The sequence below is a fragment of the Pezoporus wallicus genome, unplaced genomic scaffold (genome assembly GCF_028554395.1).
Source record: "Pezoporus wallicus isolate ANWC-B61680 ecotype Strahan unplaced genomic scaffold, APGP_CSIRO_Pwel_v1 contig_8042, whole genome shotgun sequence".
In the NCBI taxonomy this organism is placed as follows: domain Eukaryota; kingdom Metazoa; phylum Chordata; class Aves; order Psittaciformes; family Psittacidae; genus Pezoporus; species Pezoporus wallicus.
In genome coordinates, this window is record NW_026639380.1 from 3,033,943 (window position 1) to 3,047,813 (window position 13,871).

Sequence of the window (13,871 nt, forward strand, 5' to 3'; positions counted from 1 at the left end):
CCAAATAAATCCTATTGCACAACTATACTTGGCAAAAAGAGGATTTACACATTTTCTGATGCAATGTAACTGAAAATTTATAAATTAAGAATCAAATGTAAATATTTGTAGTTACCAAGTCAAAGCAATTATGTTCCTTAATATTCACTTGCTTCATCTGGAATACTTAATAATGGTTCTAAGAAGCTCTTTGAATATTGACTCAAAGAAGTCAGAAGTCTCCTTTACAGAACCCGTAAGAGATGAAACCACAGTCTTCATAATTTTATTGAAGACAATTCTCTTTATTTAATCCCCATCCTCCACAAAAGCTCCACAAACACCTGTTATAAAATAAAACAATCTGTAGTAAAATTTCCCATTGCCCCATTATGTCAGGATTTTTCTATGAACTCAATCCGGTGAAGCTAGCTTGTATTTCAAAAACTATTTTCAACATTTATCCAGAATTAATTCTAAATGTATTAATGTATTTGTCGAGCTCTGAAAAAGTTTTAAACACACAAAATCAATCCTTAGATAATTTCATAACAATTAAGTGATTAATTTCCTGTAAAATTGGCCAGAAGAAATGCCTAGAAGTGAATGCCAGGACTCTAAACCTGTTTAGGGAAAAAACAAAAATGGATGAACAAAAATCCTTTTCAAGAGCCAGCTAAGCCAAACAATTAGACATAGCTTCTCTTACCCATATCTTCCTGATGAATCCAGAGAGTTATTTGCAGTGATTTAACTGCAACTATGACTTATATTGTTATTTATATTATTATTTATATTGTTATCTGTATTGTTACCAAGAAGCAAAAATTACGTGGTCATCATAAGATTCCTAAGCCTAATGAAATATATAACCATAGTCAAACTAGGAAAATTACTTACTATCAAACATTTCTGGAAAATGAAAGTATTCTAATACTTACCATTTACAATGATGTTGAAATTGAAGTTAATGTTATTGAATATACTTTTTTTAAAAGGTATAGAAAACATTTGCAATCTCTTTCTAGATACTAATTTGGATGGAATCAGTTTATATACTGAAAACTACAGAGACCATAGAAGTTTAAGAGCAGGTGAGTATTTCACAGAGACATAAAAAATTCAACTCTAACAAGTCTTATAAAAATACCAGTTATTTGAATTCTGTTGTCTAGTACTCTTACAGCACTTAAATATTTTGAAAACACATTAAAACTACCAAACTAAAAGAACAGCAGTTTCAAACAGGAATATTTTTCAGCCAAATGCCTGCTGATGCTTTTATGACATTCCATTTTTCATCATTATAGACTGGCTTAAAAACTTGTGCTCTTGTAGCAGCTTCCAGCAGAACTGAAGCGGTAGACTTGCCCACACATCATATACCACTTTAACATCAGTATACATTTTAGGTTTCTCACCTTGTCAATCATTTTACGGGCTTCCATTTCTTCAGAATTGGGATTTTCCAACTCAATAGTGTAAGTACCTTTGTCACTCTGGTCATCCTCATTGTCTTTTTCAGCAGAAATATGCTGGCTTTTCAACTTTTTGTCCATCTCCTGCTTCTGACTAGGCCTGTGCCCAAGGCTTCCTGAACTCCTTAACAATGCAGCTTGTAGGACAGGCAATGAGGGTTCTTCTGATTTTTGTTTTAGAAGTTTTGCATGAACACCATGTACTGCTCTATGGTGTGATGAGCTAGCTTGCACAGATGAAGGGACTGGTTTCTCTCCTGATGTAGGTTTCACTCTTTCAGCTCGCGCATGAGGCGCTGGAGATGGAGATTCTGGGCATTGACCTCCTACATTCTGAGAAAAAGAGTAAGACCGTCTCTTTCGAGGATGGTCTTCATCAAAAAACTCAATCATAAAAGCAGTCTGGCTCAAACCAGCTTGCTCTTGCTGCTTTTCTGAGGAATGGACTTTCTGATGTGACTTCATCTCTGTGTGATGATGCCTTAAGTGCTCTTCAAGTGCTGCCCTCTTACTGTAATGCCGGTGTGCACCAGCATTTTCTGAATCACTTTGTGTACCATCATCATGCTTATTCCCTATAAGCAAAGCAAAAGAATATGTAGCACAATCAATCAATCAATCAATCAAACAAACCAACCAACCCCTGAACCCAACACATAAAAAAAGAAACTAAGAGAGAAATAATTTTAAACTGGTTTTCTGTTTAGACTTCAATCACTTTCAGTACCTGGCTCTGTAAATTTTGTACAACTCCTGCTAATGCATCCAACTTGCTATGAGTCAAACAATGAATCACTTTATAAGTTGATCAGTTACAGCAGTACATTTGAATTACCTTTTCACCAATATTCTCATCTATGAATCCTTATCGGTGACTTACAAAAGTAGTATTTTACCAGCTGTACTATAGTATTTTACCAGCTGTACCATAGTGTTTTTCCAAATCATACTAATTTTGTTACATAGCCAATTGATTATAAATGACTACTGAAACCTTCTAGGCAGTGTTAAGAGGAAAAAGAAAAGCCTAAAACAGTCCTTCCAGCAGCTGAAAATACCCACTGAGAAACACAGTTTATATTGTTGGAGTCCTCACACATTTACAACAGTTTATCATGAGAAATGTCTACTGAAAATTGGAATGAATTCTTTATTACTCTTTCCAAGAAGTACAATGAGCTTTTCCATCATTCACTCCCCTCACCATCTGACGTATGCATGTAAAATGGTTATTACTTATTCATTCCACAAACTACTTTGAGAACTATGAATAAGTATTTAATAAATCATGTATACGCCTATAATTTGCAAAGATACCTGAAAATGCATGGAAGGCTGGATACTCATACACAGTCACATTTAACACATAGCAGCTTCATGTAAAGTGTCTACACTTTTAAGTTTTAGGTCAATTCTTGGGAAGGAACTGTTTTACCTTCTTTGAACTCTTTTGCATTGTCTTGCTCATGTATACATAGAATGGAAAAGATATTTTTTTTTATGTTCTCCAGAAGACAGCCTTTTTTAAGGTTTTCTCACTTACATAGTTAAGATATGCATCTACTATTCAGTTAAATAGTAATCATATACTGGGAAGCTTACTGGACTAACAGCACTGAATATACAACTGAAATCCCTGCTTACATTCTTGACTTCTACTTGCTTCTAAAATGCCTGAGAAAATGATGTGATGGTTCATATACTTTCACATAATAACAATTCATATCAACACCACAGTTAGTTAGTCATATAACATAATTTTAGCTGTGTGACTTCAGTACAGGATATTGTAAGAAAAAGATGAGGAGAAAAAACACAAAGGGTTGGGGGTTTTTTGTTTTTTTTTTTCCTTAATCAAACTTTCAAAGTGACTACTTATATTCTTTACCTTTATGATTTGAAGAAGTACAAGTAATGAGTGAGAATACAAACAGACTACAGAAAATTCAAAAAAATCAGATCTTTTTTATGGCCATATGCACCACATAGTTTACATCTCTTTCAGATAAAATTTTATCAAACTTCGAGTTTCTGACAGGGAAAGGTGAATGAAGGCTTTGTAAACAAAGCCCTTCCTGTTTATCAAAGTGACATGGCTAATATTTTAAAGAATATTCATAAATACAATACAGTATCATAAGGACCAAAGAATACTCTGTGATATACTCTGGAAGACATATTATACTATTATCATAATGCTAGCACATTGATACGATTCTGTTTTCAAAATATTTTTTTAGCTTAATTTGGAAAAGTCAGCTTTGAAAAGCAGACTTGTGATCAGTAAGACAAGGCATGTTGCACCCAGTCACAGCTGGTTTAAAAGCTAGAAATGACAATGTTGCAGAATTAAGGTAAATGGGAATTGCAGGTCAACCTGCTGAAATTAAATACAGAAAATAAGAGACTTGAAAAAGTTCTTCAGAAGTTTTCATCCTGAAAATTTGAATGTCACATCTTCATCTGAACATCAAAACTACTTTCTTCTCTATTCTGCTAAGTGGCATCCAAAAGAAAGTAAACTTATCATGTTTAACATTTGATTTAATTTTATTTGAAGTGTCACTGGCTGAAGTAAATGAACATGCATAATCACCTGAAACTCCATTCAATAGCAGCGCTCTCATAAATACCATCTTCTGCAAGGTTATTATAAAAATTGAAGCTCTTGATCTATTTCAGATTTCCGACTCAAACCTGACTCCATCATACATGATATATTTAAGCAGAATATCTGTACGATGTATTCTTTGCCAGAAATTATATATTTAGAGCACATGAATATTCACAGAACATGTGCTATTGGAAGAGTTGCTAAAAGCATAAATTGAACTTCACAGCTTTGACTCTAAAAAGCAAATTTTAAAGTAATGCATAAAAAAAGTGAAATATATAAAATTTAACTAAGGTTTGGGTTTCTTCCTTTTCCCTTTCAATACCAATGTTTTAAATACACCTGATGTTTTTAGCGATACTAGAGTATCTCCAGTTAGCATAGCTATTTTAAGATGATTTAGGATTTCCTTTCCTATCCTCTTTTCAAGATTTAATACTGCAGTAGAATTTTCCAGCACAGATCCCTGCATTTATGTGGAGTATCTGTGGTTTCAATTGAACTCCTCAGGGGCTCAGGGATCCACTCACTCACTGGATGCTGCTGAGGAATCATTGCTGTCAGAAATAAGCATAGCTGGAATTATACACTTTACCTTTCAGTCTCTTCAAGTACACTGGAACGTCACTTTTAATACTTTTGGAATCCTCATCTGTTGGTTCCCATATCATTCTAGGAGGATTGTTCTGTGCTAGCCAATCTGCTACTTTGCTTTCTGCAGCCATCATTACTGTTTGAAGCCCAGGCAGGTCCTGCCCACTGGAGGAAGGCTTTTTTGACTTGTGACGCTGTTCTGACGTGAATTTAGTCACGTGATCTTTGATTGTTACTTTTCCAGGAGTGTTGTCATCAAATTCAATAGTAAAGGAAGCGTGCCCTGCACCTGATGCATGGGAGTTTTGGGTGTCTTTTGTTGGAATTTCATGAATCGTGCTCTCTGCTACCTGTGAAGGTGGCTGGAATTCTTTTGTAGGGATTTCAAAATAACTTGGCTCCCTACAGAAAGGATAAAGGTCTTCACTTGCAGCTGCAGGTTGCTCCTCAGCTTGCTTGGCATCTGTGCTGGATCCTATTAAGAAAAATAAAAAAAATAGATTTCACAATACTTGGGAACTTCAAGTTCTTCAAGAAATTTCTGAACTCCTGTAAAGGCCATTTGAGTAATTTCTGGAACAAACAGTAAGATTGTGGAGAAGACTGAGCAGCCCTGTTCCAGAAAAAGTAAGTCCAGAATTACATATAAAAAGTATTATTGAAAAGACAGCATGAGCTTTGGCTGGAAGGAGTATAAAGTGTCAAAAAGCTCACCTTGAATTTGTCAAGAGAAATTTACATTCCAAGTATTTTTAGATGATGTAAAGGTCAGATGAGTTATTAACACCTGGAAAATGGGTAAGTTACATTACAGAAATAGTTGAGATGATCTTTAGTGGAGTTCTAATTTACTGGAAACTACCACATCAAGGTGCACCCCAAACAAGCACTAATAATCTGGCTTCCATCTCCTGCAGTGGATAGCTAGTATAACTTTGGTAAAATTCTTTAGAAAGACAGTTCACACATCAACACAAGATAAACATTAATTCTGTCTTGAAAAGTTTATCACTGATAAGCACTGGAAAAATGCTTTGGAAAGTGTTTTGGAATTCAAGCGCTCTACATTTCTACAAAAGATAAAAATGAAAGAAACAAGATAAATCCTAATGTCATCTGCTTTACTTTTACTTGTTTCTACAAAAGATAAAAATGAAAGAATCAAGATAAATCCTAATGTCATCTTCTTTATTTTTACTTGTCTCCATAATTTGTAGATGAACAGAAAAAGTAACAATAGCTGAAAGCATGCAGAATGTCACGAAACCATGCTGTAACTGGGTAAAGGAAGAAGAATGTGGAAAAAGCATAGGGTAGTAATTGGAAGTCCCACTTTACAGCCTGAAGTAAGTTTAAAGCTTCTTGCGGTTGCAGCAAAGCTACCAATGCACCTTTAAGAACACAAACCTTCTGGTTGCATTTCATAGACTGGTAAGCTAGCCAAAATATCTGGCGTAGAGATGTGCCATAAGCAACAGAAGGTTGAACTACAGGTTCAACTACAGGTTTGAACTACAGACCAGTCAGTCTCACCTCTGTGCCTGGCAAAATCTTGGAGCAGATTCTGCTGGAAGGCATGCTAAGGCACATGAAAATCAACAAGGGGCTTGGTGACAGCCAGCATGGCTTCACTAAGGGGAAATCCTGCCTGACCAATTTGGTGGCCTTCTATGATGGGGCTACAGAACTGATGGACAGGTGTAGAGCAGTTGAGGTCATCTATCTGGACTTGTGCAAAGCATTTGACACTGTCCCGCACAACATCCTTGTCTCTAAATTGGAGAGACATCAATTTGATGGATGGACCACTCGGCAGATAAAGAACTGGCTGGATGGCCGCACACAAAGAGTTGTGGTCAATGGCTCAATGTCAGGCTGGAGACCAGTAATGAGTGGTGTCCCTCAGGGATCGGTGTTGGGACCGGTCTTGTTCAACATCTTTGTCGCTGACATGGACAGTGGGATTGAGTGCGCCCTCAGCAAGTTTGCCGATGACACCAAGCTGTGTGGTTCGGTTGATACCCTGGAGGGAAGGAATGCCATCCAGAGGAACCTTGACACACTGGTGAAGTGGGCTGATGCCACCAGTTTAACCACGACAAGTGCAAGGTCCTACACCTGGGTCAGAGCAATCCCAGGTACAGCTACAGGTTGGGCAGAGAAGAGATTCAGAGCAGCCCTGCAGAGAAGGACTTGGGGGTGTTGGTGGATGAGAAAATGAACATGAGCCGGCTTCAGTGTGCGCTCGCAGCCCAGAAAGCCAACCGTATCCTGGGCTGCATCAAAAGCAGCGTGACCAGCAGGTCGAAGGAGGTGATCCTGCCCCTCTACTCTGCTCTCATGAGACCTCACCTGGAGTATTGTGTGCAGTTCTGGTGTCCTCAACATAAAAAGGACATGGAACAGCTGGAACAAGTCCAGAGGAGGGCCATGAAGATGATCAGGGGACTGGAGCACCTCCCATAGGAAGACAGGCTGAGAAAGTTGGGGCTGTTCAGCCTGGAGAAGAGAAGGCTGCGTGGAGACCTCATAGCAGCCTTCCGGTTCCTGAAGGGGGCTTATAAGGGTGATGGGGAGGGACTGTTCATTAGGGTCTGTAGTGATAGGACAAGGGGTAATGGCTTCAAACTTAAACAGGGGAAGTTTAAGGTGGATATGGGAGGAGATCGCTGTGAGGGTGGTGAGGCATTGGAACAGGTTGCCCAAAGAAGATGTGAATGCTCCAACCCTGGCAGTGCTCAAGGCCACGCTGGACGGGATCTTGGGTGAGATGGTTTAGTGTGAGGTGTCCCTGTCCATGTCAGGGGGGTTGGAACTAGATGATCTTAAGGTCCTTTCCAACCCTAACTATTCTATGACTCTATGAGGTTACCAGCAATAGCAAGTTACATTCCAGCTACAGATTTCTGAATAGTTCTTACATTATTTGCAATAAACCACATTAGGATTTTTAAGAAATCACTTTAGGTTGCCAAGTAAGGGAATAAGAATGCAATTAATAGATTATGGCTATTATAAAAATAGCCAGAGTAGATCAGCTGCGATGGTTAACCTTTGTGTACACAACTATTAGGCAATACAGTTGCAACAGAAACATATATGGAGGTTAGGAGTTTAAGGGGTAAAGGATGCAGAATGGCATAATGCACCTATGCTGTTCTTCACAAACACATGCTTTTTGTGAAGATTTAGGAAAAGGTTAAAAATTGAAAAATAAGAAAGGAGGGTAGTTTGATACAGAAATACACATATTTAAATGACAACATCATAGCTGGAAACACTGTTATGGAGTGATATTGAAAATCATGCACATTCTTTATTATTGCCGTGCTTGGATACCAACAGGATAATACAATTCTGATGCAGGTAACAGCTATTACATTTTTTCTAAAAGTAGCTGTTGCAAATACAGAAGATAATAAAAATTCAGACAGTTTTTATATTGTGCTGTTGCATTCCAAGAATACTCTAGCTAATGCTTTTCCCTGCATTGTCAGATAGATAATTTTGAGGCACTACAGCAGCATCTCACTACTCCTTCCCTGAGAAATGGAATGCCTTTTTAATCCACTTCCCAAAACCAGTCTGAGAATATAGAATGAATCAACTGATGCAAAGGTCATTTAAAAAGCCTCCATGTTTAGGCAGAAGATGTACAGTGATAAAGTCACAGTTTGCAACTACTAGATTTTAGGTAAACTACCATCACTCTCCCTTTGTTTCATCCAATTAACAAGCTGGAATGGATCAAGCTCTAGTAGGATCAAATCTAGAGCCAGAATCCTTACAGTATGCAACATTGGCTCTGAACAAAGAGTAATCCATCAGGGAGCTAATTCATACATAGCTTATTTTCTTCCCCTATGGTGCAATTCAGAGCTTCAAGCCTACAATTTCATGCAACTCCTGTAACCAGTAATTAAGCAAGATAATAATATTCAATGTTCCTTCAAAAGATAACTGGCTGATACTGTATGTTTGAGAAATATTTCTACTTTTGGGCGAGGCAAAAGCAATCTACTGGCCACACAATAAACAATATTTTTCAGTAAATATTAACTAACTTTCATCACCATTATTTGAAAATTATGACTGCAGCCAGATTGCATCAGACATGGTAGTGTTAGGACGAGGGGATCTGTAACACTGGCTTGTCAGCACTGATGGACAACTTTATAAAAACCCTTTTCTGTGAAATTTGCCTGGACCAAATGTAATATTTGAAATCAACTGTTTCAACTATAATGATATGCATAGTATCTGATTCTAATATTTTTGATTGAACAGATGTTATAATATAGTTTGAATCTAAATTATGACAGAATAAGTTTAATCAAAAGAGGAAACTGAAGTACACTACAAAAAAAATCTTAGAAATTATTTAATGAAATATACCTGAAGTATAAGTTAAATGCAATTATTTTAAAAATACTATTTTCAGCCTCACTTATGTGCATTTTTATTAGACCTAAATACACCATAATTGATTAGAATAAGTAATGAGGAAAGAAAAAAATTAACAGAGATCCTAATCTGAACCACCCTTGAATTTTTCACCCAAATTTCAAATTCAAGTGTTTATAGCTTTCAAAAAAGTTATTCATAAAATAGCGTTAACACTGAAATCATATTATAAAAAGTCACCTGCCAAGATGAAGGAAATTATATATTAGGCTAAATACAGACAGCTTTAAGACCAAACCCTCAAGAAAATACCAAAGATAGAGGTCATCACAGCTCTCTAATTTTTAAACAGAACAAGCATAATATTTGTACAGGAAAAAAAAAAGCAATTATGTGGAACTGAAAATGCATTTTGGGAAGAAAGAGGGACAGACAGGTTGTAAACTGCAATCTCAGCAGGGACTGAATTGATTTCTGAACTGGCGAAAGTGAAAGGAAAGGGGCAGAAAAAGAACCAGCATATCTGTAAAGTAGAAGATCTCATTCTACAAAGGTATAGAGCTGCAACAGACAACTGTGTAGCAGTTTCTGCAAGCAAGAAAGGAAAAAAAAAAACTCTGTAGCTGATACACAGGCATAGTGAGATTTAATGAAATAATATGTCTAGGAGAAGCTAGGAGGGAAACTATGTAATGTTTGGGAAACCACAGGCTCAACCAAATAGAGATTCAGGGAAATTCTTCACTAAATATAATTTCAGAGACAATCATCAGAAAAGGAATGTCTACTTTGTGACATTAGTAGAACTGATTACACTGTCTACCACTTTTAAAGTTATATTTCTTGAGTTATACACACAAATAGTCAGAATCTTAAAACTGCACTTTCCAACCTGGACAAGAAATGTCTGCCATTCTTGTGCTATTCAATACAATATATCAGATATGCAAGAAATTAGCTATATGTATGAATAAAATATCATCTGCAAAGATAGAATGAAACCTCAGAAAATACTTTGTACAGTTTTCAGATCTTTTTTTCCTGCCTTAGAAATGCAATTTTAAGAATAAAACTTATTAAAGAAAAATATTTGGAAATTACAAAGCACATCTTGAAAAAAAAATCCATAAACCTAGAGTAAAATATTAATTGCAGAAGGTATAAGATGCAGCCAAAATATTATTCAATATCTCAAAATATTTTTTGTATTTTAGCTTTATATTTGGTACTCTGCAATGATATGTTTAATGAAAAGAAGCTGAAGCTAGTGCTTTTGAGCGTTTAACAGAATTTCTTTTTTTTCCTTCTCTTCTCCATAACACTACTTTTTATTTCCCACTTACCATTTAGGTTCTTTTTTTGCTTTATGGCTGAAGCATGTTGTTCATTATTTTAAGACAAGATCGCAAAAATTACATGTAATGATTCACCTAGTACTGCTTTCAATGTTGTCATAACCTGTCTTATCAAAAAGCATAAAAATTGCTCTCTCAAAATAAATATATAAAATATTACTGCAAAGAAATCCCCACTGCTCATAAAAAATCATTTAACTTCGTGGTTTAAAGAAGTTAAAGAAAAAATTGCAAAACGACTCTTACTTAAATACATTGCTGTAATGTTTCTAAAAAGTTCCGTAAGCTGTAATGCAGCACTTGCATGTATTCCAGGCAAAAATTCAGAAAAAATCTACAACAAATATCTAGGCACTTTAATCTTAACATTAGTGATTAAACGTGTGTACAATCTCCTACACATACTGATTACAGTAGTATTTTTAAAATAACTGTCAGCCTGCTTTACCTTAAAACAACACTGTTTCTTAAATGTAAGAAACAATCTCATACAGTGTTACGCAAGGCTGGACTTGTAAGAAACTAATGCTTCGTGCCAAATGGAAAAAATATTAAAGCCTGTTTAAAACCTGACTTCTGTCTTTTCTTAGATCTCTGGTAAAAGCATTTATAATATAAAATTCTAAACTACTACTGAGATCAGCAGAAAACGCAGTTTTTGCTTTTCAGAAGTGAGTGTAACACATGGCAATAATAACAATCACACACCCAGTAAACTTGCCAATAACGTAAGTTTAATACCTGCAACATAAAGTCACACCACAGGTGCATATGCAACTGTTCATTTTAACATGGATTACTAGGTCTATGGATCATTCAATCAGAGCAAAACACGTCTGAAAAAAGCAAAATGATTTTTTCCTCTTTCAAGTTTTCCAGGTTTTTCTGATGTTTGTGAATAATTTCCATTAGTGAGTTTCTGTTGTGATAGAAAGACAGTAACATTGAAATAATCTTATTAACTTGAGACTGTAAAGACTAATTGTCTGTAGTTGGCTTAGCAGAAACAAATCTCGCATTTCAATCTCCTCATTAAACCTTGCCCCATCTGTTATAATTCATGCCTCCTTTTATATTCAGTGAATAATCCTGTACCAAATCATTAAAGCATGAAACAGATTCTTCATAGGATTAATTTGTTAAAATGATATCAGGCTTTATGAGACTGAGTTACTAAGCAAAAAGTTCAAGAATTTACATACATGAATTCACCTGTACTGTACTTACTTTAGGCAGTTTATATTAGGAAACATGTTCCAAACCAGTGTTTGAAATGCTTCATATAATTTAGCCCATGAAAGAACAAATAACTGCATCAATCTTTAGTATTTTTTATTAAATTTCATTTTTATTAAAAAAAAAAATCCAAACACGACAGTCTTGTTTCCAATTCAAATTTCTGATTTCCTTTCATTAAAGCTATATTGACTTCCAATCATTATATTAACCTGTGTTATAAAACCTAAGTGCATGAAGAAAATGCATACTAACTTGTTGAAAATTAACTTAATGTTTTCATGGAATGAAACTGTAGACCAAATAGCCTCAAAACCTTGTCTTTATTTTATAAATCTACAAAAACATTCAGGATATTTTTTTTCCCCACACTTCTACACAAATGTAGTTACTGTTCTAAGACTGAGGAAATGTGTCCATAGAGGCAAATGTCAACTGTTATGTGGTCTGTCTTCTCAGGCTCTCTGCCAACACTACTAAAAACATCTACAACAGTAAAAACCCAGACTAGCAAAACATACAACTAGTGTCTACTCAGAGATTAAGTGATCAAGATAAATAAACCACTTGTCTATACAAGGGATTTTAGTTCCATATGCTTCTAGATTGAATTGTTTTGCAGAAATGTTAGGTTTTGTTTCCTCCCCGCCCTATCAGTGTCCTCTTCTAGCATTTCACATAAGCTTTTGTTTAGTATGCGCTTCCACTCTTGCAGATTTGTCTTCCAGTTTGAGGAAACAGAAGCTATTCCTAGACCCAGATTAATTCTATTTGTAGAAAATAAATTTATGATTAAACAACAATAGCGTAAACAAAATGGATTTCTAACCTATGTTATAAAAAATAAACAAAAAAAAAAAAAAAACCAAAAAATCCCCACGTTTTATTTGCCAAGAAGCCTCCAGGCCCAAATGTTGCTTTTATTTATATGATGTATATATATGGAAAACAAACAAAATCAGTTAAACAGGGTAGAAAATATTAGTCAGTTTTCTCCATTCATCATTTACTTTGACAGCTTCACTGATGCAAAGCATGTAAAAAATATCCCCATTACCGACGTTCTGTCAAGAACAACATTTTTTGTCTACTACTGAAATAGATTTCATCTTCTTGACTAGTTTGAGAAGAAGCTGGAATCTTATTTTTCTTTGGACTTGGGAACTAAGAAAGGAGCAGTGGCCACTTGCTGAAAAATCTTTTGATAAATGAATACAAAAGAATGCAAACCATTTCCAATATTGCTTCTGAAAAAGTGACTTCTAAGTATGAAAACATAAGAATGCGTATGCTACTAAATAGAAGCTGAAATCTTGTGTCATACCTTGTAAATGGTATGGCATCAAAATCACAGACTTTGGGATATTCTTCAATGAAGGCAAATAACATGCATGTTTTTAAAATTAGAACAGCACAGATAAATACAGGTGAGTATAGAAACAGGTATTAGAGACATTACTATCCCTGTTCTGGCATATACAGCAAGATACAGAGTCACAGGTTTCACAGCCAACAGTTACTGTTTCCTGTAATTTCAAAAGCTAGGAAAATCATGTGGCTAACAAGTCTATCTATGGTGTGACTCCTCTTAATTCTTTTTCTTTGTAACTGATGATATATGCAATTTCCATTTTTCTTGAGAAAAATGAAAGTGGAGTAACATCTAACAGTCATTGTCTCTCATTATTACTGCCATTAAAAACATTTGTATTCCTTAGAAATGCTTAGAAGTGTTTCAACAACACATTTCTAGACAAGATTTGAACTACAGAGTTATAGATTACTAATGTGAGACATTAAACCTGTAGTTAAAAAGCCTTCACAGTAGCACATATTAGCATACTGTACTCATGCTGTGTATGGTAGAGAAGTTTTTCACAGAAAGAAACAACCAAAACAACCAAATATGAAAGTGTTCTACAACTCTACTGCACTATAATGCAGTTCTTTTATATGCGACAAAACTTTCATACTGCACAAAAACAATCTGTTTTCACCTGTTTTCTTTCTACTAGCCCAAATCTTAAGGTACTTTACCGAGTCCTTACAAATTCAAACTCATATGAAAAACATCATTAAAGTTATGATAAAAAGCTAACTCCAAAGACATTGACTTCATTGCATTGAAGTGTTAGTTTAGTTTGATTTTACAGATTTTAGCATTTACTAAAATTCCTGCAAACAAGATTCATGATAACCAAGGCAACTACT

At 35.4% G+C, this 13,871-nt stretch overlaps 1 protein-coding gene across 7 annotated transcripts in view; it reads right to left on the minus strand.

Moving 5' to 3' along the window:
* Positions 1-13,871, minus strand: part of CEP170 (centrosomal protein 170) — a 100,544-nt gene that overhangs the window by 47,156 nt on the left and 39,517 nt on the right. For 6 of the 7 annotated variants that reach the window (XM_057414442.1, XM_057414440.1, XM_057414437.1 and 3 more), the window contains 2 exons: positions 4,667-5,140; positions 1,401-2,032 (listed from right to left, as the gene is read on the minus strand). In XM_057414442.1, coding sequence (XP_057270425.1) covers positions 1,401-2,032; positions 4,667-5,140 — 1,106 coding nt within the window. The remainder of the gene's footprint in view (positions 1-1,400; positions 2,033-4,666; positions 5,141-13,871) is intronic. The other variant, XM_057414441.1, reaches the window with a different exon arrangement.